The sequence below is a fragment of the Phalacrocorax carbo genome, chromosome 1, assembly GCF_963921805.1.
Source record: "Phalacrocorax carbo chromosome 1, bPhaCar2.1, whole genome shotgun sequence".
Lineage (NCBI taxonomy): Eukaryota > Metazoa > Chordata > Aves > Suliformes > Phalacrocoracidae > Phalacrocorax > Phalacrocorax carbo.
This window is the reverse complement of record NC_087513.1, coordinates 8,402,210-8,419,958: the sequence shown is the minus strand read 5'-3', so window position 1 is coordinate 8,419,958 and position 17,749 is coordinate 8,402,210. Positions and strand designations below refer to the sequence as shown.

The window sequence follows — 17,749 nt, the reverse complement described above, 5'->3', positions numbered from 1 at the left end:
GCTAACACAACAGCCTGTGTAATTACATGTTTCTAGGAAGTGTGTTAGCTCCACGGGGAGCTGAGTCCATTTGGAGAGGAGGAGGAGAAGGAAGAGACTTTCTTTTGGGGGGGGGGGGGGGGGGGGGTAAGGTGAGAAGGGTCACTGTGTAACCCAGCTCTCGCTCGAATATGATGAAGGTAATTGTTGCTCTCAAGTGAACGCCAGGTGCTTCCTGGTTCTGGCTCCTCTCACTCGTTGCTCATGTCTGTATTATGCAGGCGTCTGCTTTCAAAACCAGGCAAAGCAGGTCTTTGCAAGAAGAGAGAAGAGATTTGACCCTGTTGGAAGCGGTACGTTGCAATATTTGACATTGTTTCTGCGCTAGCATCGCCAGGGCAGGGAGGAAGATGCAGAGTCAGGGACATGGCAGCTTTATGCTACCTAGGCATTTATTTAGGTGAAGGAAGGAGAGTGGCAATTAAAAGCAATTAATTATAGTCTGCGTGCTGGGGCAGGGGGAGGATGGCTTGGACCTAACCTGTCACGTAGGTGTTTGATACACGTCCTGTGTTGCTGCTGCTCACTGTGGCGGTGTGTGCTTGAGCTTTAAATATCCTGCAGTTCCCGATATCTCCTTTCTCCAGCAGGCTCTCCATTTCATTTTCCTCTTCTCTCTAGTGTAAAATTTGGCCTAGCTTAAGCTTCTTTCCCTGGCTGAGAAGGTTATTTCCTTCCCTCCTCTCCTCCCCACCCCCTCATCCATCCTCTCCTCCTCTTGCAAATGCTCTCCGACCCTGATTTGGGGTTTCTCTCCCTGCAGTTAGCTGTGGGCTCTGTGGATGCTTTGACGTGACGGAGGGCCGAGGGCTGACCGAGTCGTGGGGAGGATTTGTATGTAGGAAGAGAGGAGATGGCTGTGCAGCGTGCTCCTGAATCTGCTCTGAGCTTGCTGATGGTAAGTGCTTGCTGAAATCCATTTGTGAAGGAGGGGGTGGGCAAGGGGAGCTGCACCTCACGGGTTCAGGGCACCAAATCCACAGGAGGATTTTGCATGAGCCACAGCTTGGCTTTTACAGGTCCTGGGGAACTTTGCAAAGGGTTCATCTGGTGCTTGCACGGAGGCGTTCCTCCTGCGATGGGTTTTAAAGCATCTGGACCAATGTTCAAAGCAGGATTTTGAAGTCACTTTTCTGGCAGAGCTGACACCTGCATTCAGGGTTTATCCTTAACTGTAGTTTTTAATTTTATTCGTTATATCAGTGTCTTGAATTCTCATGTCCTTCTGCTTTCTCCTGCTTTTGTCCTTGCTGATTGTGAGACAACTTGAGCGATGAGAGGGAGAGTTTGATTTCTCTGTCAGCTGGAGGCATGTTGTTAGCTGCGACCAGGTACTCAGACGTTGTATCATTTGGGGAATGGTCCTCTAATGCAGTGAATCGCCGTTCGACTAGCTGCAGAGTGTGTCAGACCTGCTGCTGACTGCAGACCACAGGGTAATGACTAGTATTTATCTGAGCTATTTGCTACAACATGTTGAGCCACTGACCTACTTCTCAAAGTTCTGCATATTTATAATATTTTAAAGAAGATTATTTAGCAAAACATGTGGCTGAGTCCAGAAACATGCCACTGTCCTGCTGCAATTAAAATAAGCCCTTTTGGTGGGGTATTAGGAAGTTCTTTAGCTTTACTGATTTTAATTTTTTTCTCTCTCTCCTACTCTTTTTGCCATTTTCTATGCAGCAGCATCAAGGATGGTTTTAGTGTCAGATCTCTGCTGGATGTTTTTCTGCCTAAATGTCACTGTAATGTTTCCACTGGAGAGTTGTTATAAGCAAAGAGCATGTGTGTGCGCATGTGTGCGTGTGTGAATGCATAGGTATATATGCATCATATATATTTATATAATTATTGTTACTGATCTCTCTTCTGATTGCATTAGGAAATAGTCCCTAGCACTCAGAGACATGATGAGTTTAGTAAAGGGAATGCTGCAGGATAATAGCCCTGTAGTGCCTAAGGTTGTTAACAAAGGTCAAGTTGAGAAAAACAAATTTTGTGTTCATTACTCAAAATGCTGAACATGCTATTAAGCCTCCACATGGTTTGTTTTATATTTGCCAGTGGCTGACTTGCTGTGTAAGCTCATTTTATTTCTTCTTGCTTACCTCCAGCCTTCCTGGATTTTTAAATGGCCTCTTTCTATTTCTCTTTCAAAGATAATTGATGGGTGCCTGTCACCCCTGTGTCATTGTTTGGGCTTTACATGCTTTTAGTTTCACTACCCTCTTAATTCTCAAGTTAAACCTCTCCTTCCCCCACCTCTGAACTCCTTGAACAGACCTTGTCAAACTCTGGTACAGTACCAAGCTGCCCACGAATCTCTCTTAAAACATGGCTTTCTGCAGCTATATGACCTTGCCCTAGTTGTCATTTTGAGGTGGGTCAGGTGTTTTGACAGATCTGGCCCATAACCTGGACCCCTCAGGTCTCCTCACCCTGGGCACAAGGTATCTCCAGCCATGGGCAGGGCTGTTGTGGTCTCCCAGCCCTGTGTAGATGGGCAGAGTTGGGTTGGGGTTCCACAGCCAAAGGGGTTCTTGCCTTTGACCCAGTGGATGGTTGGGAGGATGGTGGTGGGGATGTATTTCTGGGTTGCAAGATGACTCATGTAACTCTGGGCTCTGCTCCACGACAGTCTGGTACTAGAGGCTGGTCATGGGTGTGGAAATGGTGATTTGGTATGTAAAATGCTCCACTTTGTGAACTGCTTCTTTTGCCTTAGATTTTTCTTGGGTGGTGATTTAGTTTAGTTAACTGGAGAAACCTCATCCTTTCCCCTCTGCTCTGCCTTGGCTTTGATTGCCTGCTTGAGCAGTCTCCCCTTGAATCAATAATAAATTCTTGCATAATTCATCCCACAATGAGCAGCTATAATGGTATCTCTTCTAAAACTGCCACCCTCCAGAGATTAAAGGATTAGATATCTTCGGGAAGTCCACAGAAGTAGCCTTTAATACTTTGATAGGCTTTCTCCATTGAAAGAGTTTTCTTTTAGCGATGAGGCGTATTTCAGTACTGCATTTCCTCTGCAATAGGATGCAGAATGTGCATCCAACCATTCGCTTTTTATGAGACCTAATCAGCAGCAGCATTTGGCAGTGCTGCATCATACTTGGCCTGAAAAGATCTTCTCGATGAGGTACCTCAAAGCACTTTGTGTAAAGAAACCAAGGTACAGAGATATTAACCAGCTCCCTGGAATTTGATGCACTGAGTTGAGTGACACAAATTAGGAGTCTGATCATCCCAAACTCCTTTCTGGTCAGTTAAGAACAATGGGGACCTCCAGGTTTCCTTCCTATAGAAGGACCATCTTGAGGACATGTGTATCTAGCATCAGTATGCCCCAGCAGAGAGAGCTGCACATGGGACTGCTGGCATTTCTGGGAGCCAGCCATGGCGACAGCTCACAATGACTTACCTGTGCCTGGTAGGTGCTACCCAGGACATGGAGTTGACGTGGCGTAAAGCAGCCCCCGGACGGCAGGTCAGCGGGGAGTTGCACATTGCTTGGGCAGCCATCAGAACGCTGGAGAACCTGCAGCCTTAGGTGGACAGCTCCTACTTCAGTTTAGTGAAATAAATATTGACCATACAACAAATTAATCTGAAATTAATCTGGTTTTATTTCTATCTTGTTTTCTACACAGTTTAATACTCAGGTGGGTTTTTTTCCTGTTCTTAGTGGGTATTTTTTTTTTTTTCTCTCCCAGGCTGGGGAAAAGGCTCAATGAAGGAGAATTTCAGTTTTAAACATGTATTTTCCTAACATAAAAATATTAGATTGTGCCTGGTCTTGTAGGACTCCTGCCTTTACCTTGCTCCAGAGATCACAGCAGATGAGGGACGTTGCCTGGTTCAGCATGGAGGAAATTGGGCTAAACTGTGCCCAAAGTGTCTCTGCCTGTGGCATTATCAAATCATTAAAACAGAGCTTCCTCAGCTTCTGTGAACTAAGAGGAGGGAGCATCTAAGCATGAAATAGCAAATACCGTGTCTTGTTAGGAATGATAACACCTGCTGTGTTAAGATCATTAATGCTGATGGGAGTAAGTGCAATACCAGTAGGATTTTATGTCTATCTTGTTATTATATTGTAAAATTTTAAAGATGCAGACATATTTATTGTGCAGTTTTTAACAGCACAATTTTAAGAGACACCAGTTATGATACCTGCTGTCTCTTGAAACAGTGCTACTATGACTCATGAAAATAGATCTTAGGGACTTGACCTTCAAACTGCTGTAGGTCATAACACTAGCACTAATTAATCTGTGTTAAATGGCAATACAGGTTCAGACGAGCAAGGTATACAGCTCAGTGTATACCAATTAGTCCAAAATGATCTTAAAATGGTAGGGAAGAGGAGCATCGTTTTCTGTTTCCGGAAAAGCTAGCTCCAGCTAGCTCCTCTCACCCTCCATCAAATTGAAGGTTTGCTCTATTTATAATCCACCTTTGCTCTCTCTGGTCTGTATATATAAATGCTTTCCTTGAAGAAATAACAATGCACTATTTAGAAAACAAGTGGACTTGTAAAGTAATGGTAACTGCTTGTGTTTGGAGAAGCATCTTTCATTTCAGGGGACTGCATGATGCTTTCACGCTGTAAAATTCATTATTTTGTGTCTGAGCTGCATTCAAAGCTGAGGCTGGAATAGAGGTGGATGTGAGACATCCTAGGTGACCCTCACTATATGGGACTCAGTTACCTCTATAGTTCAAGGGAGAAAAGGCTATCAACAGAGAATTTGGAGCATTAACTCAGACTGTGGTGTTCATGATGCCCAGGATGAAGAGCAAGAAATTGGCTGGTCAGCCCACCATGGGGGCTGCTGGCCTCGGTATTTCCTTGTTCTGCTAGGTTGAAGGCATTGCAAGGGATGTCTAAGGAAGGCACCTGCAAAAGAAGGACGTGTGAAAACTGCTCCGTTTCTAAACCTTAGCATAAATAATTGGCATCTGAGTGTCATTGTCCACTGAAAATCCCAGTTTGCTGCTGTGCTTCCAGTCCTCCCTTTAAAAAGGGTTCTCCTGAATCATTCTTTTATCCCTTAAGCAAAGCTACATTAGAGTTGTTAAAACAACATGAGTGTACTTGATCTGGTCATTCTTCCAAAGCGTAGCACTGAACTCTGTAGGATTACCCTTAAAACACACTCAGAGATTTAACTGTATCCTTACTAAATGCTATGAGGGCCATGCCCTGCTTGGCTGGCTTCTGGGGTGTTGGACTTGACAGTATTCTGGTATTTCATAAATTATTTGACCGCTAAGTTTTTATGGCTGAAGTCTGCCCATGTGAAGGCAAATTCGGTAACTAACTAAAAAGATATAGAGCTTCTAAGCCCCGTTTAGACCTAGGACCGACTGCCCACACCATAAAGCTATGTTCTGTCCCACTCAAACCTCTAGACAGATTGCAGTAGAGCAGCTCGGCTTGGAGGTTCGTATTAAAGCCTTTGGGAGAAGCAAGTTTACAGTGGAAGGATGAAGTCATTTTCTGCCTCTCTCATCTCAGGCTTAAATTATCTCTATGTTGACAGTATGCAAAAGCCCTTGACATTCAAACCTCCTTGCTGTGACCTCATCTACAGACAACATTGACCTGGAAGGCAAGCTATGTTTGGCATGCTCCTTCTGCAAAAACAAAACCCACCCATTTCTTGCCATTGCACGGAGCAGGGGTTAATGCAATGCCAATCTGATGTTGAAGCAGTGTGACGTGTCAGCAGTGTGTGACCCTTACACGGGTCTGGGTGTAAGCAGCATTGCTTAGGAATGAATAATGCCTCCCCCCAGGAATCATCTGCACCACTGACATCTGGCCCTCTTCAGCTTCATGCCCAAAATAAGGTCTGTGGGGATACTTGAACAGTGAGGGGAGGTGATTATGCAGCGCTCTCCGTGCTCCTTTTGCAGATATTTCCACCAGGCAGGTGTGTGGGCTTCATCCGCAGCCTTCCCAGAAGGTCTAGGCAGGAGACGATAATGCGCCACGGCACCCGGCGGTCGCTGGGGAGGAGCTGTGCTGGCAGGAATCTCCCTTCCTCCCCAGCTCCTTCCTCGCTCCAGCCAGGCAGTAATTTGATAATGGGCTTCACAAGCGGCAAATAGCTGAGCTGTGCTGGTTGCTGTTTTGGAGGATGGGATGAGAGTAGCAAATTCCTGCTCAGTGCTTTGTGGCGGCTTGCTGCCTTGGACCAAGAATTTAGCCATTTCTTGTCGATTGCACTGTAGCACTGAATTGTATTTGAACTTTACTATATGCCTCCATAAACTTGCAGTAAGACTTCAAACACCGTGATTTAATTCAGCTGAATGAGATTAAACGCTCCCAGGATTACTCTTGGCTTCCCTGTGGTGGATGTCACCTTTTACCCATCTGAGCTGCAGGACTACAAAATCGTTATCCCTTCGATTCTGCTCCGGTGCATGCCATCAATTTTCTTTTCCTTGTCCCTTCACATGAATATGCTGTAGAAGAAGCAGAACATAATGTTTGTACATATGAATTCTCCCATTTATTACTATGCTTTAAAACAGGAGTAAGAGGGATTACTGGTTTATTATCTTTTTTTTTTAGTATGAATATGGCTTGTGCTTTTGGTTCCAACTGCTCATTCTGAATGACTGATAAAATTATCTCATCAGAGATGTGGCCATTGATCTTTTTTTTAATGATGCTATAGAGCATCGCTATTTGTAGAAGAGAATTAGTGGGCACTTGAGTAAATGATCATTATGATTAATTGGAGCCTTTCTACAATTAGGAGGAACGTAATATATTAACAGATTAAAAAGATCACTAAATATGACAACTCCTTTTGATAACATATAAAAGAATAATGTCACTCTGACTTTTTTAAAATAAAATGCATTGGAAAACTTGACTGATATCCCTAAACCAAAAGAAAATGTTAAAAATACTGCAATTGGCACAATTAAAATGCAAGACTATGAATAGCTGCAAATACATAGGAAGGACTTGTAATATTGGGTGATTGCAATTTTTCAATTCTTTGCCTTCTGGTTATAAATGTCACACTTCTGTAATTACCGTACTCATAATCTCTCAGAGTGGCAACACTCCAGCCCTCTGACAGGTTAGTGCAGTTAGAACATCAGGGCTCGGAGACGTGCAAAAGTCCTGCCTGGATCCTTCCCCTGCACAGCCCATGAAAATACAGATTTTTGTGATTTGGTGCCTATAGCTGTTATTCTCAGGGGGCTGGTCCTGTGGGTGCTCGCAGGGCCTGCCAGCACCAGCAATGGGCGCTTTGTTTCATGTGTCTCACTGAAAATGGAAGCCACCGGCTGGATGTGGGGCCAGTCAGAGGAACTGGACCGAGTTTTGGGCTCTCCCCATCTGGCATGCTATCCCCAGCTCTCCACAGCCACCATAAATGCTGCTGGGGCACGGATGTTTCCACCCCTGCCGTCACTGGCAAGCCTTCCCCTGCACCCCTCCGGGTTGATGCACCTATTTTGCCCCCACATGTCTTAATTAGCTCTGCTTTTAAATATCAACAAGTGCAGGAGCTTGCAGAAGTGGGTTTAAATCAGTCACTTCACAGTTTTTAACAGCACTGCATATCAAACTAACCTGAACCCATCATCACCTTCAAGTGATCTGAATTTCCTTGTTTAAATGAATTATTGGGTTGGCCTGAAGCTGAAACTCTCAAAGCATGTGAAACGGGGCTCCTGCTTGCCTTTTTGAAGGGTCATATTGTATTAGGTAGTCCTACCGAGAGCCCTGGTAGCACACACTTGTCCAGCAGCAATGCCTGAGAGCAAGTGGTGTTTCCAATGCCTTGCTGGAGGGCAGTGCAGTACCAGATCTTTCTTGAGAAGCCTCCTAGACATGAAGATACCCACAGAAGAGTCTGTATTTCATGGAAAAAAAAAAAAAAAAAGCCATAATGAATGCCAGAAACCTATTTAGAGGAATGGATCTACACACAACATCTTATCAGTTTTTTTTGCAATTTCATGGGATTACAGCCAGCACCTCTTAGTGCTAGTTCTAGTGCCTGGCCTTAGCTTTGCAGGTCTCCAAAGAGCTAGTGATCATGCTGAAATACCAGCAACTGACCAGGAGCACTGAGACTTGAGCCCAAGATGCTTTGTTTTCAGGGCATGTTGCAAAAGCCTTGCTGAAATAATAAACTGTAATGAATGGAAGTAAACTGGGAGAGCATAAAGCTGGGTGCAAAAATAACCTACCCTGATATTCTTTGTAAATGAGTTACAGAGATATTGGAGGATCACACAATTTAGTAAAAACATCATATCCTTTCCCCTTCCTGTCCTTACCGCAACACGTGCTGCCCAGCTCTTGCCAATGAAGGGTTGCTCTCTGCAGTGCGTCCTTTGCTGTCTCAATCCATTTACAGTCACCAGAGAGCTGGACATAATTTTTAGGGAGGTTTTGCTAGTGCAGAAGTAGAATTCACGCAGAGCCTTGCTCCACAATATTTTTCTATCTGTGGGCAGGCTGTGATGATCCTCATATTGCAAGACACTCGGCTTTGGCTCCCCATAATTTTTGTGAAGTTAATGGGGGAGTGTTGTAGAACATATGTTTGGCTTAATATAGATTCAGGCTTTTTTTAGTCCAATATAACAAACTAAAATCTGGGACAGCTTCACAGTAAATAAGATTGAAATGTTTTTCATTTTTGAGTAATATGCGGCTAATTGAGCCGTAGTGGTCAAAGCACACTGTATTTCCTGGTAATTAATTGCTGGCTGTGATAGTTGACTGCATAAAACTATGCCTTGGGCCATTAACGCCAGGTCATTAGTACTCAAGGAAATGTCTAGTGAAGGTCATTATTACTGCTGTTATATAAGCTATTATAATAGAAATAAGTCAGCATGAGCTTCTCAAAAACCCATTTTCCTTGTCCTGGTCTCATTTCAGAGATCTGGGAGCAAAGACTATTCCCAATAATTCTGCATTTACATTGATTTTCAGGGGATTAGAGCTTGCCCACTTTCTTAAAAACAGAAGCCAATTAATTGAAGTGTTTGAGAGGATGATCATCTAGCTTTATGTGTCCAAAAATGTTGGCCTTCCCAAAGGATTGGCACAGGTTACGTTCTTACTGGCAATCGCAGGGGGCTGGACAATGAGCAAAAACCCAACTGATCCCTCATGTTGGCGTCATTAGCAAGGCGTGGACACTGGGCAGTGGCTGTGGGGCAAATGGGGTGGTTGTTGATACAGGTTCGACCCGTGGTATTTGTGTCCTGATATCTTAGGCTTGGATTGAGTTGCCAGGATTTTGGTGATGGACCAAAAGCAGCCTTCTCATGAAAACTAGCCTTTGTTCTAGTTATCCTCCTGCCTCCAGATGGGCTTCTAACTTCCAGCTCAAGCAGGAGCTATAGGGAGATTTGTTTTTGTGCTGTCCCTCAAACTGCTCTGTAGGTCAGGGTCCCCAGAGCAGCAGGGTGATATTTCCACTGAAAACTAAAATTTAAAAATGTCAGTTCTAAGAAGGATTAATAGTATTTCCTCCCCTGGCAGACTGGTGTGGTTGAGAATTTCTTATTTTCTAGTTAAAGACAAAGAAAGTGCTAATGAAACCAAAAGAATAATGAAAACACATTTTTTAGTACCTTGTCTTAAAAAGATGCTCATAACACTTATTTACTATATTAAATACAGCTTTATGTTGAAAGCTGTTTTCCCTAATCATGTGTTTAAAATAGAGTATTTCACACGGACAAAAGTCCTTGAATCAGTATTCTGAGACCGCTGGCTTTAATGAGATTGAGAGGAAGCACTTCAGCTCTACATAGACAAAATTACAGACAGCAGAAGACACAATGATGGCACAAAAAAAAAAAAAAAACAACAACCAAATGGTGGGGAAGTTTTGTAGCCTGCTGAAGTTCCTAGAAGTGTGTTTCTTTCCCCACTTGGAAATTTTGTTTTGGAGTCAGGAGTTTAATTCTATATGAAGAGACCTGTATTGCCCTCTTGATGGATACAGAAACTCATTTTGTCACCATCCTTACTGCAGTATATAAGCAAAGGCTTATTTTTTCAGAGTCTTCCAGTGATGGATTGTTCCTCGTGAATTCTCTTCCTCCTCCATATCTAATGTCAGATGTAGTCTCTGCTTTCCACTGCCCTGCACGAAGAAACAAAATAGCCATGCTGCTTACAGTGGTTCCAACACAAATGTGTTTGTATTGTGGGAATATTTTGACCCATTCTTTCATCAAAGTTTTACTGCTAGACTTCTTTGGTCAGGTAGTACTTAGGTCATTTAAAGGAGTTTCTCTTTTTTGGATGCACCATTTAAATTTGACGAGCTAATTAAAGAATCACCCATGTTAAATTTCCCTGAGAGCTTTGATTCACCAGTAGGAATTAAACCTAACTGCAAAGTCCAGAGGTGCATGGTGTCTCGGATGTGGATTCTGTTTTGAATGTTCCTGTTTGATTTGTCTCTTCTGTTTAGTGATTTACCTGAGATACCACTTCCAAATACAGGTTTCAGTCATTAATTTTCTACATTTCTCCCAAGAAAATGCATCCGTGCTCTCATTGCAAATAAAATGTCTCTGTTGTGGCTAGCTCCAACTGTATTTGGGGAGGAGAGGAGGAAATGAGTGCTATCCACTTGCATGATGAAATGTAAACTGATGTTGGAGAGTTACTGGACATTTTAAGACTGTGTGACCACGCAGACAAATAAAAAACAGCAGGTTTGTACATACTGGGAGTAAGGAACAAATCCTATTACAATCTGTATTATTGTGCATATGTAATAAAGCAGGGGTGACTCGATTGCCAGTGTCTAGGCAAATAGAATAATATATAGTCGTCTCTGAATAAGACAGCAGTCAGTTTTCATTTTTAATAATCTTTAATTAAGTAAGCTTTCACAACACTTCTGGTATTTGTGCATTAACACAACTCTCTCTGAGCAGCCAGAGTTGTTCCATACATAGGCTGATGTCAACTGGTTTCTCCATGGTCAGTAGCTATAGCTGAGTTTAAGTTCCATAGAAGTTCCCCCACTGCAGAAAACCATTCCTGTCTGAGGAAGAAGGATCTGATCTTTCTTCTCCTAGGATCAAGCTGGGAGAAGAGTGTAAATCCATATTATTCTACTTATCTCCATGACATTTCCAATTTCTACAGATGCAGTCAAAAGAATTTGGCTCATTGATCTTCAAACTCTTTAACAATTTCGCACTCTGAGCTGAGTGGTGTGACCCGTACAGTTGCCCTATTGCTTTTCATCAATAAAAGTTTTTACCTGGATCAAGATATCACGGTTGCTGCATACAAGCCATGAATCTTGTTGAATATTATTGGTTTACTGGTGGAATACTTATTTTCAAACTGAAATGAATTCTTAGATGAGTCATTGCCTTGATATTTTTAGGTGCTAAAGCCACCATTTCAATAAGGCTGTGGTGGGGAAAATTGTCCATAATGTTTCGGATGTACAATTAAAGTGCCATCTGCCTCTGCGATGCAGCAGATGTATAATTGATATTCACTGCTGATTTGCCACTTGATTTTCTGCAGACATTGAATGCTGTAATTGTTTATACAGTATCATCCTAAAAACCCATGTGAGAATTTTCCTGCTCACGTGCTCCCTACCAGAAGTGTCACTACCATCCTTAATACTCAGAAGATGGATTCATTAAAAGATAATTTACATTTAGCTAAGCCAAAATCTTACAGGAATCCAGTGAGTAAGTAAGAAATAAGTTTTTAAAAGGAGTGGCTTATTCCTGTAGACTAATGGATTAATATGGGAAAGCTTGTTGGGAAAACTTAAAATGCTGATCCCAGATCTGGTTACCTTTGTGCACTGATTTACATGTAAGCTGTAGCTAGCATTAAAGGAAAAGAGTTGGATTTATTTTCCCTCCTTTTTTTGCTGAGATGGGAACCTTTTTCAGGGGAAAAACTGTATGCAGAGTAAACCCAAAAGGTCAACCGTAACATCAAAGGAACTATATTCTCTAGGGCAAAGACTATTTAAATAAAAACCAGAGAGAAACCACAGCAGTGAATTCTGAACATTCAGGAAAACAGAGATGTGCTACCTCTTTTTTTTTTTTTTTTTCCCAATGTCATTATTTTTAGGAAATGCAATCACTAAAATCTTGATCAATCAGCAGGTGTTCATTTTTCATTTTACCCTGTGACTGGCTTCTGAGATTCTCCTTCTGAGAATACTCTAGACCTGAATCTGCTCATGCTGAAATAAAAACAAACGTGACCAGTGACTTCAATGGCAGAAGGTTAGTGGCTCTATTTTATATTGCTGCCCTCCTTTTTGACAGCAGTGGCTTTTCAGCACATTAGTTAAACTCACTATGAAGCGGCAATGATTGTCCAGGGCTTTACATTCAGCTTCAAAGGAAAGAAAAATTGGTGATATAGACTCTGAATCTAGCTTTGCTGCATGTGACATTTTGAGTAATCATTTCTTAAGCCAGTGCCTGGCTCACAGGAAAAGTCAGCTCTCCAGGTGCTCAGAGAAACCAAGGCCCATTTTGTTGCAGCTTGTTCCCGTTTTGCAAGAGAAGGAAAGCACAGGGGATGCAGGGGATGATTTGGGGAGGGGAGATGGAGTCAGATCTAAGGGAATGGGGCTGCATTGCACTGCAGATTAGTCTCGTCGTGTTCAGGTTTCCTTTCAGATGTCTGTTGCTGTCTGAAGAAATCCACCAAGTTAAACCCACCACAGAGACGCAGCCCAGGAGAAACCTTAAATCTGACTATTTTAGTGCTGTTAAACATTTGAAGTAGGGAGAAGAACTGCTTTTCTCCATGAGATGCTCAGTTACAAACATGCTGGGTGCTCTTTGATAAATACAAACAGAAATCCAGCTACGGCACAATGTGTGGTTAATTTTACCTATATAGCTTCTTTTGAGGTCTAGTTGGGCTCTTTGATGTGCAGACATGACAACACTTGAAGGTGAGAAACTTCACACTATTGCTTGTGTGTTCTTGTGGGTTTTATTTTATTTTATTTTATTTTATTTTATTTTATTTTATTTTATTTTATTTTATTTTATTTTATTTTATTTTATTTTATTTTATTTTATTTTATTTTATTTTATTTTATTTTATTTTATTTTATTTTATTTTAAATTTATTTTAATTTTATTTATTTTTCTTATTTCCAGTACCTTTCTTTGATTCGTCTAACAAACTTTTGGATATGCTTGTTGCATAAAGATTCACCTTCAGGTTAAGTTTATACTTACAGAGAAGGTGACTTGCAAAGGGGAAGGTTGCATTCTCACAGCATGTGTAAAGCCATGCTCGGGCTGAGCCTGGATCATGTTAGGAAGCACACAAGAAATTAGGAGACTGCCTGATAGAGAAGGATGTGCAGAGGGGACTGAACTGTGATTAAAGGGAGCTGGAAACTTGCCCAGATACAGAGGCAGCATAAAACTGGGTTCCCAGATCTTGTGAGGAGCAGTTGAGCATCTCCCCGTGACATGCATCTGCTAACTCGGCACCATTGTTGTCTCACTGCTACCCCCTTGGCTGAAACATGGCTTGTTCTCTTGATTGCACTGTTCTGCAGATAAATAAATCAGCCATAGAGAAAATTATCTTAAATGTTGGTCACTGACTGTCTGAAGTGTGTTCAGTTCCTGTTAACACAGAGAGTCAACAAAATGAGATTTCTACCACCGTTTAACTCACATGCTTAAAAATGAAACTCCAATGACAAACTTACACTTTTGTTCAAATGAAAAGGGTCAAAATTAATCTTAATTTAATACTTATCAGCTTTGCAGTTCCTAAAAATTGACTTGAATATGTGGAACTGCTTTCCTTCCAGTAGCATGGAGGACTAAGAGACCATAGAAGTGGAGGCAAGAGGTTGCAGTAGCCATTTGGGAGTGGGAATGCAGGGGGAGACAGTAACAGCTCCTGCAGTGCATTTGAGTTTATACAAAAAGGGTGCTAGGAAAAGTGGAGAACCCATCCAGGGAGCAGGGGTATGGACCACAGGACCTGTCATCCAGCCGAGTGCTTCCCAAACCAGGAGACTTAGGACGAACTCAGTGAATAGATTTGCCTTCTGGTTCCTTCCTTTCCTTGTGGTCCTGGCAGGAGAGGGGAATATGCTCTGAGACACTAAGATATGGACCCCTCCTGAAAGCTGATGTCTCCACAGGCTTAGGAGAGCCAGTGGTGGAGATTTCCTACTTCAGGGCTGAAATGTCACCATGGAAACCAAAGCAACATATCTGGGCGTGCTTGGCTGGTTAATGGCACCTACTAGCCATCCAGATGGCAGCTGCCTAGTGGCAGCTCTGGTGACACCTCCTTCCTCTGAAGACATCACCTGCAGGTGACAATATACTTTTGTTAGATGCCTTTAAAGTGGTTTTGGCCCTCTGCAGTTCTGCTCAGTTTATTTTGTGTGTTAACAAACTGCAGCTTGTGATTCCCATCGGATCTCCAAAAACGTGTGAGCAATCCTAAGGGACTAGTCCCTCCTTCCTCCAGGCAGCGGGCTGGAAGGACCTCCTTGTGGGAAGAAAAAAGTTTTCTCTCCTCCACGTCTCTTCCACTACAGATTTATTAGATTCAATTCTGGTTCTGCCAGTCTAAATAAGAAGGCAGCTTCCCCTCAGAGAAGGGTTCAAAGCTTCACATAAAGTGTCTTAATTTTTATCATGTAGTGCTGTACGTGGCAGCTATGAGCTGCAGCATTTACAAAGGCACCACGGTGCGAGACACCGTAGCGAGGGCTTCCAGAGCACAACTGGTGGGGGAGTCTGCCATGATTAGAAAAAGGGTTATGCTATTGCCAGAATCAAATTATCTGAAGGTGTCCTGCTGGTAAGCAGCAAGTATGAGCTGTACTGTGTCCTAAATTGGTGAGTACAAGAGAGGCAGTATTAGATCTTTAAATCCCTTTTCAGGTTAGGTTGGGTTTTGTCAATATTCTAATCTAAAACCTAATGCAAAGAGCCTCAAGATAGAGGCCACTGCTGAAATAAATGTTATTTTTGTTTCTACACATTAATACTATGTTCCCCAGTTTTAGGGAATGCTTCCCATCAGAAGTTTCCCTTAGGAGTATGAAGGGCTTTGCTGGGAAGGAGAAATTGATGGCTCTCTTGTCCTAGGAGGTCTTTGTCTTTCTTAAAAATAATCTCTTCCAGGCGTGGGGAAAGAAGCCTTCACGAGACAGAAGTCAAGGTAAGTGTAGATGAAAATTAAGCTTGCAGGGAATGTGGAGTGGCGTCCTGTGGGGTGATCTTTGCTGTCCAAGGGATCAGACCAGTGTAGGTGGTACCTGCATCCCAGCTGAGATGCAGTAGCTGGCCGTGTGGATGCTCGCCTCTGCTCTTTTGTACTCTTCCCTGACAGTCTGGGTGAATTGATTTTCCTTTGCTTTACAGCAGATACAATTTAACTCCTAGGTGTCAGCTGAGGAACAGTAACTTCAGCTACTTCGACCCTAATAGTTAAGGTGGCCCTATCATTCCCTATTGCACTATTCATGCAACCATCTAAGAAAACAGAAACGTCATGTTTTGAAAGTGTGCCTAAGTTTTTATCACACGATGGGGCATCGCTGACAGTGGTAGATGGATTTGCTTTCTTTTCCCCTTATAAACAGGAGTCAGCCTTCCGCTAGGAATTCACTGCTATCTCCCTTCCCACATCCTGATAATCAGCTGGGATCATCTAAAACTCATTCGCTTGCTCACAGTCATACATCTATATGCTACCATGCTGCTACTGTGTTTGCATTAGTTTGGCACCTAGATTCTCAGAGGCAGGAGCTTTATTGCAACAGAAACTTTGCAAACGTGGTGAAAAAATGTAATTTTTCCTTTTCATTCCTGAGTCCAAATCTTTTAGATTGTTGTAAATTGGATATTTGTCTCCCTTGTCTGGTAAGGATGACCGCATCCTTTGCAGGTTTTCCTCTGGGAAAATTTATAGTAATATTTAAATAGAAGTGAATGGTCCCCTTTAAAGTTCCATATGCTAAAGGAATGTGACTTATGAATCCTGTTAGCAGTAATGACTGCATGAGAATATCAAACACTTAGTCAAATCAAGATTTTGCTGTGATGCATCTTGCACTAAAAGGGTTGCTATAAATTTTGTACTGTGCCAAACGTTTTTATGTACCCGAGTATGTGGGCTGTGTTTGATGCTTATAGAAGTTGAGTCTGTCTTGCTTTTGTTGCTGACTACTGGAGGAACATGTGCATACGATTGTGTAGCTGAACAGAATTAAAACTCATCTGGATTGCAGTGTCAACAACAGAGACTGCTGCTGCCTGCAGTAAAAAGGGGAGATCATATTAAACTGCAAAAAAACCATCCACCTTGTGTTGGGAAGACCAGTGTTACTTTCACAATTTCTAGTGGCCAACACAGGTGGAATCTTCTGGATAGAGAAGATTTAGTAGAGAGTAGTAATTTACTTAAAAATTGCCTGTATGAAATATTAATATAAAAATTTGCTTCATGGAGTGAATATTTGAACAATTAAGAGTCTGTTCACTGTTGCTTTGTGGTGTTAGGCTAAGCGAGGGGCCTGGCTTAAAGACGGTGGTGTTTGTAGCCTGCCAGCTGTCTGGTACTTATGGGATCATACTGGAAGAGACGGGAAGACGAGCAAGCCTAGAGGACAAAGTAGCAGCTGAGAAGTCCCATGCACCCAGACACCAAGGCGTTTCTAGCATTTCCCTGTAGCTTACGCACTAGACTGCACTGTTCTGAGCTCCACCAGGAAGCCTGGTTCCTCTCTGCTGTCCTGCTCTACAATGGTAAGGGATGGTTATGGGGACCAAAGAGACACCAAAGCCTGAGCAATGGCCAGGAAAGGTGACTCTGTGTGCCCGAAGTGATTTGAATAGCAGGGCTCAAACATGGGCATGGGTCCAAATATCACAGCACGTATATAAAGAGCCTCTTGCATGAAGATGGGTTGTCACAGCTTCCCAAGTCCCTCTTGAGCAGCAGATGTGATACGCCCATGGCTGGAGGCAGACACGTCTTCAGAACACATATTTGATCACATTGTCTTGTATTTAAGCAACAGGGGAAATTTAAAATAAAAACCAACCCCCTTTTTCTCCTGAAATTAAAATAAAGGAAAAACAATACAGTATTAACTTCATCTGCTTCACCAGCAAAATTCTGCCTGTGTAAATTCCTGGAGCTCTTAGTTGTTTTGTGAGTTTATTCTCTTTGAAGAAATGTATTTGTCCTAATGTCGTACCAATTGCTTGACCACAGCAGGGATTTTAGGGCTACTGCAAGGTGTGGGAGCACTGGAGTGATCTCAGGGGCTCAGCCTGTCCCGCGGCACCTTTCTGAGCTGGGGCTCAAGGGTGCGCTGAAGTTGTCCGCCGGCAGGTTGTTTTGGATGTTGTCTCAAACTGCCTCGGTAACGACGAGGCCATTTCACAGTGAATCAGTGAGGTGGCTACTCTTGTGGCTAGATTTGAAAGAGGTTTTAAAACCAACTCTCCAACACAAACAGTAAAAAATTATGAGGGGAAACAGGGGGCAGTGATTTCACCTTTTTATTTGTTTTTCTAAGCAGGGCTAGAGATTTGTTTCTTTCGGGTTGCCCACTTGAATCTCGCTGAATCAAGACAGAAAATTGCTGAACGCATGAGAGGAGTGCAGTAATCATTTGGGGTCAGTGAA

At 42.6% G+C, this 17,749-nt stretch overlaps 1 protein-coding gene and 1 long non-coding RNA gene across 2 annotated transcripts in view; both read left to right on the top strand.

Moving 5' to 3' along the window:
• The first annotated feature begins 877 nt into the window (after positions 1 to 877).
• Positions 878 to 17,749, top strand: part of FRMD4A (FERM domain containing 4A) — a 383,615-nt gene continuing 366,743 nt past the window's right edge. The window contains exon 1 of the mRNA XM_064443502.1: positions 878 to 937. Coding sequence (XP_064299572.1) covers positions 893 to 937 — 45 coding nt within the window. The 5' untranslated portion in view covers positions 878 to 892. The remainder of the gene's footprint in view (positions 938 to 17,749) is intronic.
• Positions 12,073 to 17,749, top strand: part of LOC135311977 (uncharacterized) — a 69,994-nt gene continuing 64,317 nt past the window's right edge. Inside the window, exon 1 of the long non-coding RNA XR_010371568.1 lies at positions 12,073 to 12,333. This is a non-coding gene — a long non-coding RNA (uncharacterized LOC135311977). The remainder of the gene's footprint in view (positions 12,334 to 17,749) is intronic.